The sequence below is a fragment of the Hemiscyllium ocellatum genome, chromosome 3 (genome assembly GCF_020745735.1).
Source record: "Hemiscyllium ocellatum isolate sHemOce1 chromosome 3, sHemOce1.pat.X.cur, whole genome shotgun sequence".
In the NCBI taxonomy this organism is placed as follows: Eukaryota; Metazoa; Chordata; class Chondrichthyes; order Orectolobiformes; family Hemiscylliidae; genus Hemiscyllium; species Hemiscyllium ocellatum.
In genome coordinates, this window is record NC_083403.1 from 42066981 (window position 1) to 42085321 (window position 18341).

General features: G+C 39.1%; 1 protein-coding gene across 1 annotated transcript in view; it reads left to right on the plus strand.

Moving 5' to 3' along the window:
• Positions 1–18341, plus strand: part of bckdhb (branched chain keto acid dehydrogenase E1 subunit beta) — a 291935-nt gene that overhangs the window by 185536 nt on the left and 88058 nt on the right. The window contains exon 9 of the mRNA XM_060849722.1: positions 14062–14148. Within this exon, the coding sequence (XP_060705705.1) occupies positions 14062–14148 (87 nt within the window). The remainder of the gene's footprint in view (positions 1–14061; positions 14149–18341) is intronic.

Below are 18341 nucleotides of genomic sequence, written 5' to 3' on the forward strand. Positions count from 1 at the left end.
AATGAAATTTAAAAATAAAGAGAAATTAGTTCTTTTCACGGCTCTGGACTCGAGGATACAGCCCCTCTGTAGGAATCCTGGACCAGACCTCCATGATGCCGAAGAAAAGCCACATGGAGTCAAAGATGCCGAAACCACCATAAGGAGATCCAGACTAATGCTGACGAAAACTGTCACTGAAGTTGCTGAAAGGAGTCCCAGGCTGCCACTGGCCACTTTGAGCAACATGATTTCTGCTGCATACTCTAGGTAAAGGTTCATGTACAGATATCCCATGGCCCTCCTTGTCAGGATCTCTGTGCCCCACTGCTTCAAGGACTATTCCTGAACTGATGTTTGTGTGTGGTTTGAATGCACTTTGTTGCTGTGTTTGGATCCATTTATTACAGTTCCAATGAAATTTTGTGAGGATCTCTCAATCCTCAACCCGCATTTATACCAAGGCTGTTAATGATGCAATTGTACAGGATCATGCCATTTCATTTGTTTTCCCCGTGATGAGGTCAGTGTTGCAACCTAGACAATAAGCTTTACCAATTTGACTGACTTCTTTCAGGTGCAGAACACTAGAATGTATACGTAGTGCATTGAGAGTGCCTTATGAGAACACAGCTGACTTCTTCAATGGAAAGCATGTCCATTCAGTCAATATACAAGTCATCTGTATTTATCAGCTCTGCAGCGTAGAGGTCTCCATCAAGTATCCTTGTGGCTGCCATGATGCTTCTATCCTTGATAATTCACAGCTTTCAACTTTAAGGACTGGGTGCCTTACAAAGATGGCTGCTGGAAGACAAGGTGAATAACAAAGCCTTTGCCCTGGGATAGGGCAGTCCAAAACTAGGGACAATATTTTTAAGGTGAGAAGAGAAATATTTAAAAGGGACCTGAAGGGCAACTATATCACACAGTGGATCGTTCATGTATGGAATGAAGTGCAAGAGTAAGTGATAGTTGCCAGTACAGTTACAATGTTTAAAAGATATTTGGACATGTACATGAATAGGAAATGGTTAGAGGCATATCGGTCAAATGCAGGCAAATGAGATTAGTTTAGTTTGTGTAACTTTGTTGGCATGAATGAGTTGGACTGAAAAGTCTACTTCCTTGCTGTACGCCTCTATGACTATATCACAGTCAGTCTCCCTGATTTCTATACCGACAACCTCCCTCTCACTAGTGGGCACTACCTCCACTGGTTCCATACACAGTGGTCCATAATGGGCCCTACTCTTTGCTTAGTTACCATTAAAGGACTGATAAAATAAATTAGGATTTTGTTTTATTTTACCTTCATTTTTCCTTTACATTTTATGTTCTTTTGTGCTCTCCTAATTTCCTTTTTAAGTTTCCCCTTGCACATTCTGTATTTCTCTAGGACTTCTACTGTTTTCAACCTTTGATATCTGCCATTTTTGCCAATTCTGTATATGCCTTGATATTCAGGGTTCACAGGATTTATTGGTCCCACCCTTTGTCTTTATTGGAACAGTAAAGTAAGTCATGTTAAACTCATACAGCAATTGTGCTACTGGAAGAAATGATGAAATGAGCTGTTCACTCCAAGTACTGAAATGGAAATGCTTACTTTATCCTGGATTTAAAGGCTTGCACTTCTTGGATTTGTCTGATCTCTGTGCTGAAAGTTCCACAGGGTAATAAAATATTATTTAGTCTCCATTGTATATACAAAGAGAGAAATTGCTTTTACTGAAGTATCGGGTGACATATATGCAAGTATTTAGGTTTTATTTCTGTCATTTGGAAGAAGTGATTTGTTGCATTTAACTCCCAAATGGCATAATGAGAATTTAATCCCTGTGGTTTAGGATAAACCAGATTCAATTTTTAATGTGCAGCTTGTTTTATAGCTATTACATGCAGACATTAACAAAAAAGCTGAATATACATTAATAAAACAATAGAACTGTCTCATCGTACTTTTCAATTGTTAACCAAGCAAAACGTATTAGGAGAACCAACAACTTCTTGAGCGGAATTTTGGAAGGGCAACAATCAATGGTTTTGCCAGCAATATTTTTGCTTTATGATGGAATTTTTTGAAATCCAACTTCAATCCTTGGTCTCTGTCATTGGCTTCCTCAGTTAGGAAAGGTATACCAATTGGTGTAATTGAATGCTCAACCATGTAGACTTGGAGATAATGACGGTGACTTCTCGTGACTCCGATTGAATATCAAATAAAAGGCCAATTATGCTAACATCTGGTATCCACTATATTTGGACAACCTGCCCACACTTTCTGTCAGTACCTGTATATAAATAATGGCCATTTAGCATGGCATGGAAAAATGTATTGTTCTCATGCAAGTATAACAGAATAATGAACCTTTCAGCAGCGAAGGAGTGGAAATTAGTAGAGAGAAAAAAAATGTTTATGCCATTTAGGTTTCAAGTTCAAATGTGACTATTAAAATAGCAAAAATGAAACAGTGAATACTTGATACACCATAATATGTAAGGTTACAGGCCACAGTGCTAGAAAATGGATTAGAATAGATAGATGTTTAATGACCAGTGTGGATGGGCTGAAAGTCCTCATTCTATGCTGTAAAAACTCAATAACTCTGGTAACTGAAATATATTTTAATGTTTTCAGTCTACCTCCCAGCTTTGTACTTGACTGCCACCTTCCTGTCCATTTTTGTTTTGTTCAGCAACCTTCTACCTTGAGGGCACAACTTGCAAATACAAATCTTGGGATGTAGATACAGTTGCAAAGTCGGTGCTTGTTGACCATTACAGATTACCTTGAGATGGTCATGGTGAGCCACTATATTGAACCGCTGCAGTCCATGTGAAGGTAGCGCCAGAATGCTGTTGAAAAAAATCGAACATTGTGATTTAATAACAATGACAGCATTATATATCCATATTTACATGTTGTGTGATTTAAAAGGGAGCCTCGAGATGATCATGCATCCCTTGCAGTTTCTCCCATTCTCTTCCAAAGTAAGAGAGGTCCTGGATTCAGAAAGTGATGCTGAAGAATCCTTGTGTTACATTGCAGTATATAAGTAGGAGACACCTTAGTCATGGTGTGCTTGTTCAACAGTTCATAGTTGCAATTGTTATACCTTGTTACATCATTTACATATGCAATTCTGAAAGCTGAATGTCAATATTCTATTTAACCATGGAAATTAATTCACCAACTGACTTCCCAAAGACAGGGAAAGAAACACAAGGCAGGAGTGAGATGAAATACTCATCACTTGCTTGATCAATGCAGCTCTGCCAACACTTGAGAAGTTGGAGGCCATCCAGGACAAAGCAGCCTACTTGATGGCACTTATTTACCATATTACTCATTCATTCCCTCTACCAGCCAATCAAGTACCTCTTGTTTGCACTATCTATTAAACGCATTGAAGAAAAACTCCTTCGACAGCACCATCCATATCTGTGATTCCTGCTGCCTAGAAGAACAAGAGTCAACGGTTGCATGAAGCAATCGCTGCAAGTTGTCCTCTGGGCCAAATGACATCCTGATGTAGAACTATAACTCTGTTCCTTCACTGCAGATGGGTCAAAATCCTGGAACTCTCTTCATAACAGCACTGTGTGTAACTGCTCCAGAAAGATGGCTCACCTCCACTTTCTCAAGTATAGTTAGGGATGATCAAAAAATGCTGAAATTATCAGCAACTATTGTGTCCTATGAATGAGTAAAGCAAAAGAGATGAGCTGGGTCTGAGCCTGGATTTGCATACCTCATTAGCTGTAGTTATGAAGATCCTGAAGGTAGGAGTAAGATTTCCACTGACAACAGTATAGATCCAACATAGAATCATATTTTCTCCCCGATGTGTATTTCAACAGAGTCATCAGAGATAACCTTTACACTGCAATTCCTCTACCCATGCTCTATTTATTTCTTTTCCATTGCTCACTCCTTATTTTATGTCTTAATTTCTCAGTCACTTCTTGTTTAATTGTTTTTTGTCTCTGTCTTCTCAGTTTCCTTGAATTCCAGTTTTGTTTTTTTTCTCTCTCTTTCCATCTTCATGTATTGAGTAGCCTTTTCCCCATTTCGATCTGTTAATTTCTGGAAATCCACACATAATGCAGGAAGATATTTGCACCCACATTTGCAGCAGCTAGCAGATGGGTATTTTATCAGAAAGAAATCTTAGCAAATCTGCATATATCGTCTTGGTTAAATGATGAAGTGTTTCCAATCAATGTCTGTTATGAAATAGATATGCCCATTTGTTCTAAACATGCTCATTTATTTGTTTTCATGCTTTTGTTTTGTTTTTAAAAAAGAGCCAAACAGACTCTCGTTCTATATTTCAGATGCTGTTAATTCTTGCACATATTCAAGTAATTTAATGTTTAAGTGGAAAACAGGATTAAAAGAGGCATTAAGTGACTACTTCTGTGTTAAAATTGAATTCAAACAGGAAATTTTGAAGTTCAGATCCATATTTAAGTGGAATTTAATATTTGGATTAGGTGGATTTGTAAGCGTTATTTTAAAAGTCTAATGACTTTCAAACTTATTTATTTCAAATCACAATCATAGATATTAAAATGAAGTGTAACCTGTTTCCGCCTATGGTAATAATGACACGAATATAAGTACAGGGATGGCACAGTGTCTCAGTAGTTAGCACTGCTACCTCACAGTACGAGAGACCGGAGTTTGATTCCACCCTTGGGCGACTATCTGGATTTCCTCCAGGTGCTTTGGTTTCCTCCCACAGTCCAATGATGTGCAAATTAGGTGTATTATCCATGGGAAATGCAGGGTTACAAGGAAGGGGTGGGTCTGGATGAGATGCTCTTCAAAGGGTCGGTGTGGACTTGATGGACTGAATGGCCTCCTTCCACACACCATTCTGTGAGGATTTACAAAAACAGAAAAGCTGATAATTCTTAAGCAGATCTGGTTTTATCTGTGAAATGAGACACAAAGTTAGTGTTCAGGTCTGTGACCTATCATCAGAACTGGGAAAGTTGGAAATGTAATCAGTTTAGAACTAGTGAAAGCAGGAAAGATTGGAAAAAGAAAATATCAAATGGCAGATTAACTGGCAGAAATGCTGGTTGCAGGCCAAAGGGAGTGATGATAGACCAAGTAAAAGCATTCATTCTGGAGAAGATATGAGTGGCAGATCTAATCGAATGCAGATCAAAAGAAATAAGGGAGAAATGAGAGAAAAAAAGACTCAACCCTGCAAAGAAACATTGAACAAAATGGTGAGCAGAAGTTATGAGTTCAGAAGGCTGTAAAGTATTCCCATGAGAAATTAGGTGCCTTACCTTGAACTAGCGTTGAGCTTTATTACAGGCCAAAGACTCAAAGGCCAGAGTGGTAGCAAGGTGGAGACTTGAGCATTGTTTTATTATTGTTTGAGATACACGTCAAGATAGAATGTTGAGTTGACGTTTTAGTTCTCCACCTTGCTCCCAATCTGACCTTGACCTGCCGCATTTTCTGATGTACCTCAAGGCGCAGGGCATTTTATGGGACAGAAGAGTGTGTTCAGCGGTTTTAAGACACTTCCCATCCCTCCATTTTTTGTCTAATGTTCCTTTACTAGCTTATTTCCAACATTTCTCTCTCATTTCCATCCCTTGTGATTTTGACAGCAACTATTTAGGATCCTTCTATCAACGCCTCTGCAAGACACTTGGGATCAGTCTTGGGATCTGAGATTCACTGGCAATATCGCATTTCATAACCATCCCCATTTGTTTCTTGTTGCTTTACTTGCTTCACTTCCATTCCCTTAACCTGCGCCATGAACCATTTTGTCATTTGATCTCTTCTGTCTCTCTCAGGCCTTCCTTTTAGTTGTTTTTCACTTGCTCATTCTTTCAATTGCTCCAAATCTATTATTTCTGTAACTTTTCTATTGAAAGGTTAGAGACCTAAAGTATTAGCGAGTCATAGAGTCAGAGAGATGTACGGCATGAAAACAGATCCTTCGGTCCGAATCGTCCATGCCGACCAGATCCCTAACCCAATCTAGTCCCACATGCCAGCACCCGGCCCATGTCCCTCCAAACCTTTCTTATTCATATACCCATCCAGATGCCTTTTAAATGTTGCAATTGTACTAGCCTCCACCATTTCCCCTGGCAGCCCTTTTCATACATGTACCACCTTCTGTGTGAAAACGTTGTCCCCTTAGGTCTGTTTTATATCTTTGCCCTCTCACCCTAAATTTATACCCTCTAATTCTGGACTCCCATACCCCAGGGAAGAGATTTTATCTATTTTTCCTATCCATGTCCCTCATGATTTTATAAACCTCTATAACGTCACTGTTTAAGAAGGGCAGTAAAGACAAGCCAGGGAACTATAGACCGGTAAGCCTGACCTCGGTGGTGGGCAAGTTGTTGGAAGGAATCCTGAGGGACAGGATGTACATGAATTTGGAAAGGCACGGACTGATTTAGGATAGTCAACATGGCTTTGTGCGTGGGAAATTATGTCTCACAAATTAATTGAGTTTTTTGATGAAGTAACAAAGAAAATTGATGAGGACAGAGCAGAAGATGTGATCAGTATGGACTTCAGTAAGGCGTTCGACATGGTTCCCCATGGGAGACTGATTAGCAAGGTTAGATTTCATGGAATACAGGGAGAACTAGCCATTTGGATACAGAACTGGCTCAAAGCTAGAAGACAGAGGGTGGTGGTGGAGGGTTGTTTTTCAGATTAGAGGCCTGTGACCAGTGGAGTGCCACAAGGATCGGTGCAGGGCCCTCTACTTTTTGTCATTTATATAAGTCATTTGGATGTGAGCATAAGAGGTACAGTGAGTAAGTTTGCAGATGACACCAAAATTAGAGGTGTAGTGGACAGCGAAGAAGGTTACCTCAGATTACAACAGGATCTGGGCCAGATAGGCCAATGGGCTGAGAAGTGGCAGATGGAGTTTAATTCAGATAAATGCAAGGTGCTGCATTTTGGGAAAGCAAATCTTAGCAGGACTTATATACTTAATGGTAAGGTCCTAGGGGATGTTGCTGAACAAAGAGACCTTGGAGTGCAGGTTCATAGCTCCTTGAAAGTGGAGTTGCAGGTAGATAGGATAGTGAAGAAGGAATTTGTATGCTTTCCTTTATTGGTCAGAGTATTGAGTACAGGAGTTGGGAGGCCATGTTGCGGCTGTACAGGACATTAGTTAGGCCACTGTTGGAATATTGCAAGCAGTTCTGGTCTCCTTCCGATCGGAAAGATGTTGTGAAACTTGAAAAGGTTCAGAAAAGATTTACAAGAATGTTGCCAGGGTTGGAAGATCTGAGCTACAGGGAAAGGCTGAACAGGCTGGGGCTGTTGTCCCTGGTGCGTCGGAGGCTGAGTGGTGACCTTATAGACATTTACAAAATTATGAGGGGCATGGATAGGATAAATAGATAAAGTCTTTTCCCTGGGATCGGGGAGTCCAGAACTAGGAGGCATAGGTTTAGGATGAGAGGGGAAAGATATGATCGAGACCTAAGGGACAACTTTTTCATGCAGAGGGTGGTACATGTATGGAATGAGCTGCCAGAAGTTGTGGTGGAGGCTGGTACAATTGCAACATTTAAGAGGAATTTGGGTGGGTATATGAATAGGAAGGGTTTGGAGGGATATGGGCCGGGTGCTGGCAGGTGGGACTAGATTGGGTTGGGATACCTGGTCGGCATGGACGGGTTGGACCGAAGGGTCTGTTTCCATGCTGTACATCTCTATGACTCTATGACCCGTCAGCCTCCGACACTGAAGGGAAAACACTCTAGCCTATTCACCCTCTCCCAATAGCTCAATTCCTCCAACCCTGCCAACATCCTTGTGAGTCTTTTCTGAACCCTTTCACGTTTCACAACATCCATTCCACCAGAAAGGAGTCCAGAATTTCATGCACTATTCCAAAAGTGGCCTATTCAATGTCCTATACAGCTGCAACATGACCTCCCAACTCCTGTACTCAGTACTCTGACCAATAAAGGAAAGCATACCAAATGCCTTCTTCACTATCCTATCTACCTGCAACTCCACTTTCAAGGAGCTATGAACCTGCACTCCAAGGTATCTTTGCTCAGCATCATTTCCTAGGACCTTACCATTAAGTGTTTAATTCCTGCTACGATTTGCTTTCTCAAAACGCAGCACCTTGCATTTATCTAAATTAAATTGCATCTGCCACTTCACAGCCCATTTGCCCATCTGGTCCAGATCCTTTTATAATCTGAGAGAACCCTCTTCGCTTTCCACTCCACCTCTAATTTTGGTGTCATCTGCAAACGTACTAACTATACCCGTTATGCTCATATCCAAATCATTTGTATAATTGATGAAAAGTAGTGGACCCAGCACCGATCCTTGTGGCACTCCACTGGTCACAGCTCTCCACCACCATCCTTTGTCTTCTTTTGAGCCAGTTCTGCAACCAAATAGATAGTTCTCCTTGTATTCCACGAGATCTAACTTTGCTAACCAGTCTCCCATGTGGAATCGTGTCGAACGCCTTACTGAAGTCCATATAGATCATGCACACTGCTCTGCCCTCATCAGTCCTCTTTGTTACTTCTTCAAAAAATCAACCAAGTTTGTGAGACATGATTTCCCACACACAAATGTTAACTTTAAGTTTCCCTTCACAGAAGCTGCCAGACCCTGGTGAATTTCTAATCTTGAAGTGGTCGTCAATAGAATCCATTAGAAAAACCAACAATTTCAATGATTTGGAGATGCCGATGTTGGACTGGGGTGTACGAAGTTAAAAAATCACACAACACCAGTGTGCTCCGAAAGCTAGTGTGCTTCCAATTAAATCTGTTGGACTATAACCTGGTGTTGTGTGATTTTTAACAATTTTGATGTACTTATACACTGGAGTATATGTACATATGATCACCAGAACCAGTGCTTCATTCCATGTGATTGAATTGCATTGGACTAATTATCTAGTTACAAAAATAATTACTCAGTATCATTGGAGATGGTCAAAAGGTGAATGCCTTTTAAAATATACATTTTCCTTTTTCTAAAAGGTTGCTTGTCTCTGCTTTCGTTCAGAATGGATTCTCATCATCATACCGTCAAGTTGAACATGCAGAGACCACAGACTGCTACTAATTATAAGTGCACATGAAAAAAAATGCATAAATTACTTCACAGACAGCAGCTAACAAGTCCTCATCCAGTTTTTCTTTTCTGATTCACCACTCCTGATAATCTATTCCACATTTTTTTAAATCATTTTCACATCTTATGAAAAATTTGTGAAATAAACTTTCATTGTTTAATCTGTTTAGTTGGGCAATAATCCAAACAAACAAATTAAAGACAGTCATAATAAAATAAAGTGAGTTGATGAAAGTCCTCTTCACCTGGAGGATTATTAGAACGTAAAATTCTTAACCACAAATAATGTTTGAAGAAAATATTATGCTTTTTGTTTTGAAGGGGAATTACATAATGAATTTGGAAAAAAGAAGTAGACGACAGCGAATGAACAAGTGGGTTTTAACTTGGTGGCTAATAAGGAAGAAAACATCAGGACAGACCTGAGTTCAGTTACCTGTCCGTGTATTAGAGTCACATAGTATACAGCATGGAAACAAACCCTTCAGTTCAACTTGTCCATGCCAACCAGATATCCTAAATTAATCCCCCTAGACCCTTCCTATTCAGGTGCCTTTTAAATATTATAATTGTACCAGCCTCCACCACTTTTTCTGGCAGTTCATTCCATACACACACCAACCTCTATATGTATAAGTTCTACCCATTTATATAAGCAATTTGTAACCTTGTGACCCAGCATTATTCCCATGCTACAATTACCGCCAAACCAGGAATCAACTCTACTTTAATGATGAGTTTCAACAAAGTTTGCTAGGAGTAGCACAAGTATAATGAAAAAGTTGGTAGCAATCTGGTGAAGCTACAAGACAGAGCTGTTTGCATGCCAAACAGTGAGTGCAGCATGCAATAGAGCTAAACAATCAATGGATCAAATGTAAACTTTTCAGTCCTGCTGCATCCATTTGTGATGAACAATTAACCAAGGTGGGATGGTCCATTAATATCTCTACCCACAATGATGTGGGATCCCAACACATCAGTGCATAAGATGATGCCAAAACATGTGTATCCCTATTTAGCCAGAAGTGTCAAGGAGGTGACCATCTTGGCGTCTTCTTGAGATCATCAATGTCACAGCTACAGGTCTTCAGCCAATTTGATTTATTTAATGTGATATGGCTGAAGGCATTGGATGCAGCAAATGCAAAGGGTCCTTACAAAATTCGGGCACCTGTGTCATGCTGCTAGCTAGTACAGCTACAACACTGGCAGGTATAGGTACGTTCTGTCCAAAAAAAGGACAAATCTACTTTCTGTCCCAATAGCCTACAGTCTATCAGAAAAGTGATGGAAGGTGTCATTGAATGCTATCAAGTGGCAGGAATTGCCTGCTTACTGACTCTCTCTTTGTGTTCAGCCAATTCTGAATTCATTACAGTCTTGGTCAAAGCATAGACAAAAGAATTGAGCTTAAGTGGTGAGATGAGATGAGATGAGATGAGACTGCCCTTGATATCCAGGCAACTTTTAACCAAGTTTGGCATTAAGGAACTCTGGCAAAACTGAAGTAAATGGGAAGCAGTAGATCAAGTTTCTACTGACAGGAGTCATACCCAGCATAAAGGAATGTGGTCATGGTTTTTGGAAATCAATCATCTCAGTTTCAGAACATGGCTGCAAGAGTACCTCCTCAGCCCAGCAATCTTCATCAATGATCTTACTTGCTGAAGTAGGGCCAGAAGTGGCCATGTTTAATGAAGTTTACGCCATGTTCAGCACCATTCATGATCCTTCAGATACTGAAACATCGAAAAAAAATGAACAGGAATAGGCCATTAAGCTCTTTGAGCCTGCTAGTCCATTCAGTAAGATTGTGGCTTATCATCCGACTCAGTGTAATGTTCCTGCTGTCCCCTTTGATCCCTTTAGTCCTTAGAACTACATTTAAGACTCTTCCTTGGAAACATTCAGTGTTTTAGCCTCAATGGCTTGCTGTGGCAGAGAATTCTGTAGGCTCACCACTCTCTGGATGAAGAAATTTCTCCTCATCTCAGTCCTAAATGACTTACCTTGTATCCTTACACGGTGACCCCTAGTTCTGGACTTTGGAGACATCTGGACCACCTTTCCTGCATTTACTCTGTCTAGTCCTGTTAGAATTTTATCAGTTTCAGTGAGAATTCCTCTTGTTCTTCTAAACACAAGTGAATATAGCCCTAACCAATGTAGTATCTGTACATACATCAGTCCTGCCACCCTAGAGATTAGTTTGGTGAACCATGTTGTCCTCTCTTCATAGCTAAACATCCTTCCTCAGATGAGACCAGAACTGCACACACTAGTCTCACCAAGACCCTGTAATATTGTAGCAAGTCATCCTTGCTCCTATACTCAAATCATCTCACTTTGAGGCCAACATACCATTTGTTGTCTTCAGCACCTCTATGCTTACATTCATCAACTGGTGTACATGGATATCCAGGTCTCATTGCACTTTCCCATTTCCCAATCTATCACCATTCAGATAGCAATGTGCCTTCTTGTTTTTGCCACCAAAATGGATACAGACAAAAAAGACTGCAGGTGTTGGAATCCAAGGTCGACATGCAGGAGGCTGGAAGAACATAGCAAGCCAGGCAGCATCAGGAGGTAGAGAAGTCAATGTTTTGGGTGTAACCTTTCTTCAGGATTGGGGGTGGGTATAAGGGGAGCTGCAGAAAAAGGAGATGGTGATGGGAGAGGATTTTGGTTGGGGAGCCTTGCGGGGTGGTGAAGTAGGAATAGGTGAACACAGGGAGTGGGTATGACCTGGTTGGTTGATGGAAGAAATGAATCTAGTTGGTATCTGGAAGGAACGGTTGGTCAGACGGTTGGAAGGGAGGGAGAGGGGCTGGAAAGGGAGTTGAGAGATGGAAAGAGAGGTTATTTGAAATTGGAGAACTCAGTGTTGAGTTTTCTGGGCTGTGGGCTGCCAAAATGGATAACCCCACATTGTACTTCATCTGTCATACATTTTCCCACTAACTTAATTTGTCTAAGCCACGCATAGCATCTCTACATCCTCTTCACAGCTCCGCCTCTCACACAGCTTTGTGTCATCTGCAAACATGGCGATTTTTTACATTTAGTTTCCTCATCTAAACCAGTAATATATATTGTGAATAACTGGAGTCCAGCAGTGATCCCTTTGGTACTTCATTAGTTGCTGGCTGCCACTTGGAAAATGATCCATTTGTTCCTACTTTTTGTTTCCTATCTGCCATCCAATTTTCTCCATGTCAGTATTCCATTCCCAATCCCATGCACTTTAAATTTACACACTAATCTCTTATGTGTGACCTTCTTAAAAGTTTTCTGAAAGTTGCAGTAAACCACAACCAGTGGCTTCTTCTTATCAACTCATATTAGTTACTTGCTCAAAAAGTTCCAGTAGATCCGTCAAGCATGATTTCCCTTTTGTAAATTCATGTTGGCTGTTTATTCTTGAAGGAGTGCATATGCATGTGCAGCAAGATTAGTGCAATATCTTCAAATTTGGGATGATAAATGATAGGTGACAGTCATGCTAAACAATTGTCAGGTAATGACCAATTCCAATACCGGAGAATCTGACCATTCCTTGACATTAATATTCAAGGATATTGTAACTGAATCCCCAACTAGCAGCATCCTGATGGATACTATCAACCAGACATTGAACTGGACCAGCCACATAAATACTGACCAGAAGAGCAGATCAAAGACTGGGAATTTTTATAATATGTAACTTGTATTCTAGCTTCTGAGAATGTCCAAAGTCTGCAAGGCATAAGCCACATGTGCGATGATGTACGCTCCACTTGTTTCAATAAGAATGACTCTGACAATGCTCATATTTGGCACCAACCAGGGAAAAACCGCTCACTTGATTCATAACCATTCACCTACTTCAGCATTAATTCCCTCCACCTCCAGTATATAGTGTAAGCAACTTTTCGATGCAGAAGAGCAACTTACCAAGGCTCGTGTGATAACATTTTGCAAACCTGCAACCTCTGCCACCTAGAAGGACAAGGGGAGCAAATTTATGGTAGCAATACTATCTTCACATCCTCGTCCAAGCCACATACCTTTGTGACTTGGAACTGTTTAGCTGATACTCCTTCGCTGGCGCTGAGTCAAATTCCGTTCCCTAAAAGTACTGTGAGTATACCCCATGGACAGCAACAAAACACTGTATCTCACCATCTTTTTAAAGGCAACTTTAGGTCAAGCAATAAATATTGGCTTTTCCAACAATACTCACATCTTGTCATGGAGTAGTTATTTAAAAAGTTAGTCAACTATTTTGCATCTTGCAGAATTACGTAGGGAATCTGTTGTACATTTTACATTTTCCTTTTCTGCAAGAAGCTGAGGTTCCACATACTTTTAATATTTATTTTTAAATTGCATTTGTGATGCTTGACATTTTTAAATGAATAATAACCAGTGTGTGTGTCTCATCATCATATAGGGTGAAACGTTAACATATTAAAACTATTTTCTTAGAACTGTAAAGTTGGCCTTTACTGAATTTACTGAAGAAGGGCTCGAAACGTCGATTCTCCCGCTCCTTGGATGCTGCCTGACCTGCTCTGCTTTTCCAGCAACACATTTTCAGCTCTTTACTGTCATTGCCAAACTTAAAAGGCAAAAGTCAGCATTTAAAATTACATATTGGCTCTTCAAATAACATTACTTTGCGGTATCTGTTAAATTTTCAAGCTGTGGTGAAAGTAAATAATAATTAAGCTATAGATTGCGATTTGTCAGAACCACACTAGCTGTTATGAATTTAGGTGCCATACTTTAATAGTATTGCATTTAGAAAAATAAATTATCTTTGCAATATTCACTTATATTGGTCTGAGAACTCCACCTCCATAAACATTCTTGGGAAATGCATCTATATTGTCTCTCATGTACCACATAACAGTCAAAGCATTATATTTGTGTGTTGAATCACCCCTCTTTTGCTTCTGTTTTAGTCTGTGGCGAAAACTGGAAGGTTGCTGATTAGCCATGAAGCTCCAGTAACAGGAGGATTTGCTGCAGAGATCAGTTCCACTGTTCAGGTCTGTGAATAAATATCTGTGGTTGCACAATAAATGAATGGAGGTTTTTAATTGCTTTGATTTACTTTATGGACACCAGTACATAGTTTATTTAATGTATAAGAGTGTTGTGAAATCATACAAACACAATATGAGTAAACAGCATAGGGGTCGAATAGACCATTCAGCCCTTTGAGCCTGTTGCGCCAGTTAATAAGGTTGTGATTGATCTATTTCTGTTTTGAATTCCACATTCCCATGTATCACCTTTGATCTCCTTGCCTATTAAGAATCCTTCTACCTTTGCCTTAAAAATACTCTCTGACCCTGCTTCCATTTCCATCTGAGGCAGAGAATTCCAAAGTCTCTCAATCCACTGAAATTTTTTTTAAAATCTGATTTGGTTTCATTTTCTATTTTAGAAAGTTGGAAAGGTGTTATTTTTCCACATTATGCTGAAATAAGACATAACTGAATTGAACACTTTGAAGCGAAAGAGCAAGTTATCAACCTAGCAAAATGTGATCTGTCATACATCTTGTAATTTATTTTAAAAGATGACATCGTGTTTCCAATGTTTGGTACAGGTTTTGTCTTCTGCCCCATGCAATGCATCAACTACACTTAACAATAGATGTGCAACTTCTTTGGAAGCTTCCATGAGGGCTGCGCTGACTAGACTCCCAGTAGTGGAGAATAGTACAAAAATGATACTCTCCTTGAGGGAAGGTTAGCTGAAAGGTACAACACCACTCCAAAGAGTGGTTGAAATTGGGGATTTATTAGCAAACATAATGAAATTTGAAGACATGATGCAACTTCTGAGTGTCTCTTAAAATGGCAAATTTGTGTTTAACTATTTCAACAAGTATCAATTCCACATTTCATTTTTGTACATTTATTTCCAAGTCACTACCTCCATTATTCTTCTATACCATCTTGCCCTAAAGGTGTTGATTCAGTCTGCTGTTAGTTTCTTAAACCTTGCCCAAATGACTAATTGGCTTGAGAATCATCCTTGACAGTGAGTGAGCAGGCATATTATCTGAACATAGGTAAGTTTACAACTGGACTCCAAATCCTCTCTAAGATATCCATATGATTGCATTTCTGCTAAAGATAGGGCCACTGTACTGAACAAAAATTGCAAGTGGACATCTTGGACAGTTTTCTGTACTGTCAGGATATAACAGCCAGTGGTCATGTTCTCTCTGAAATCTTCAAACCTGGCACCAACTAGAGATCAAAACTGGAAATTTCACAGTTAAGATTGAGATTTTGAATAAAGTAATTTAAGCCTAAACTTTCAGGTGAGAGACAGGTGCATACCATCATGTCTTACATCTCATTCAGTTTTGTTGTTCATAAGCATGTATCTAACTAGACCACTTTGTGGATTCGAATACACTTGACCCTTTCATCACAGAACTACAGGCTTGATTGTTCACTGTTGCTCTGCTTTCCTTGGGGAACTTCAATTCAAGTGGGCAAACAAAATCCTCAGAAGCAACCAGTATTAAAGCCATAATATGCATGGAAGTCCTGCAGAGGAACTCATAGCCAAACTTGAGCCAACATGATCAAATTCTTCCCGTGTACTTTGCCAACATAATTCTTTTTATGAAAGGCTATGATTACGGTTCATATCTAACCTATACTTTCAGTGGTCTTACAAATTTCAGGATATATATTTTTTTCTAATTAATTGCTCTTCTGAGAATGATTTATGATTCTGTGTCATGTTGTTTAGCTACAAACCATTTGGATATTTATTGAGGATTTCACAAGAAAATGCTTGCAGCAAATTGTTTTGTTAATTTCAAGACTCTTATGAATTGATTCATGGCTTTTGATTCTGTATTCCTGTAGTTTAGAATGTAAGAATTTCCAGTGAATTTTGGCAGAGCTGTAATTGAAAAGCATTATAGAGCAGTGTCTGATATTCTGATGATTTTATGTAGTCCACAGACCTAGTAATACACATGCACACACCTGCTAACAACCAAAGTATGAAAAGATTTGGCAGCATCTGTGGAAAGAGAAACAGAGTTAATCTTTCGACTCCAATATGACTTCTCAGACATTCTGAAGAAGAATGATACTTAGCTTGAAACATTAAGTCTATATCTCTGCTGCCAGATCTGCTTAATTTTCCAATATTTCGTGTTTTTATTTGAGAATCTGCAGTATTTTGGTTTTAATTGAATGAATGTTCAATTTTTTATTATTTAAAGGTTTTACAAATTGCTTGCGCTGTAGTTCAAATCATTTCAACTGGTAACTATTGTTGACTGCATTTTGACGAGTGGATCAAATAGTTCCTTTCTTTAGGAGTTTAACAGGAGTACTGGAATTATGGACACATGATTTGCAACCTGACCTTCATGTTCGTATTTCTCATATAAGTTAATTTCATTAGTCTCACTGGGTGGAGTAAAGTAATAAGCAGTTTACGGAAGATCATTTTCCATTGCCACTTAAGTATATTTTGATGAATGATGATTTTTCCGTTGTTCATTAGTATTAACTGCATCTGTGAAAATAACCTTGTGCTGAATTATTCCATCCTTCTGATGAAGATGATAGCATCCACAGTCTTTCTGCATCAAAAACCTTTACCTGGATTCAAACTGAACCTCCGTTGTTCGCAAATTTTAATTTATATTCAGTCCTCAAAGTTTCTGAAAAAAACTTTTGTTTCTAAAAATGCAAAACTGACTTAAGTGAAAGAACAACTTTCAGTAATATCCAGTATGGTTTGTTACACTTGGTATATCGTATTTAAACCAGGCTATTTACCTTCTCAGGTCTTATTAAACTACTGTGCATAATTAAGGTGCATCAATGACAAGTTCTTAAAAAAAAAGGTATTTTTATCAACCTGTTCAGAGTTGCTAAAGCACATCTCTGGAGCAGGTGTGACTTGAACGCAGGCTTCTGGGACCAGGGGTAGGAACACTACTGCTTTGCGACAAGAGGGCCTTCAACATGACAAATTCTAATGGAAACATTTCAAAATGGCATCACTTTTATTGGTTATATGACAAGATGGAAGACATCCTTAATATGAAGACAGGTCTTTAACTGTGTGGTGGTTATTCATACCTATACTGCCACAGTGGTTATACTGCCATAGTGCCTGATGAAGGGCTTATGCCTGAACAGTCACTTCTCCTGCTCCTTGGATGCTGCCCGCTTTTCCAGCACCACTCTATTTGATGGTAGTGCAACTGTTCCACTTAAGACAGAAATGTAGCATCTAGAGTTTATATTTTATGTGTTTATGTCCATTTCTGTTTCACCAAGTTGTTTTTCCCTATGGTGACCTTGCAAGTTTGGAAAATTTTCCTCAAACTGGTTAATTGTTGTAGCATTTTTATTGTTTCCACGTGTATCACAATTAAATTTAGAGGTCTCATTGGATTAAATTCCTAGCTATTCTCCTGCTGCTTACCACAAATTCTTGTGAATGTGCAAAAATATGCCAGCCTTTTGAGGAAAATTAAGTACTTTACAAAATTAAAGCATATTACGTTTTGCCTGTTATGGCTAATTGAATAATTTATAGCAAATAAGTTTATTTGCTTACTGGATTTGTTCTGTATCTCTTTTGAAATCTGGTTATTCCATCCTAATATGTATTGTGAAGTGGTTTTACTATGTTCCTGGTCTTTAAATATGTTTCATCCCAAGCTTTTAATTATTTTTAACTATCAAATGTATAAATTTGTATTTTGAATCAGATTTTGCTTTTCTGCACTCATATTATTTTCATTTTCGAAAACGTGAAAAATACTTTTCAAATCCTAGGGATGTTTTAGATTCCAAAGCCATCATACATTTTGTGTCTGACAAAGATATGGATATAGGGTTTGAAGCTTCGACAACTTATTCTGGATTCTGAGTGTTGAAGTTTGGAGTTATAAAGTCATCTGTGAGTGGAAGTATTGAACCTGATGCTTATTTTAGGAGTGTGCTTGGCTTGCCACCTGTTTGCTAGTTTCAAAACCAGACAGAGGAGGATTGAAGCTGGGTAGTAGATGGAATCATGGCCTTTTTTTTTGTTTGCTTTGGAATGGATGAAAATTTATTCAAGTCATTAGTAATTTGAGGTTTCCACTCTGTAAAGCATAGAAATAAGAGGAAGAAATTGACTTTACAAATTTACCTTCTCAATGTTTTTTTACCTTTTGATCGATGTGCCCTGAGGAAGT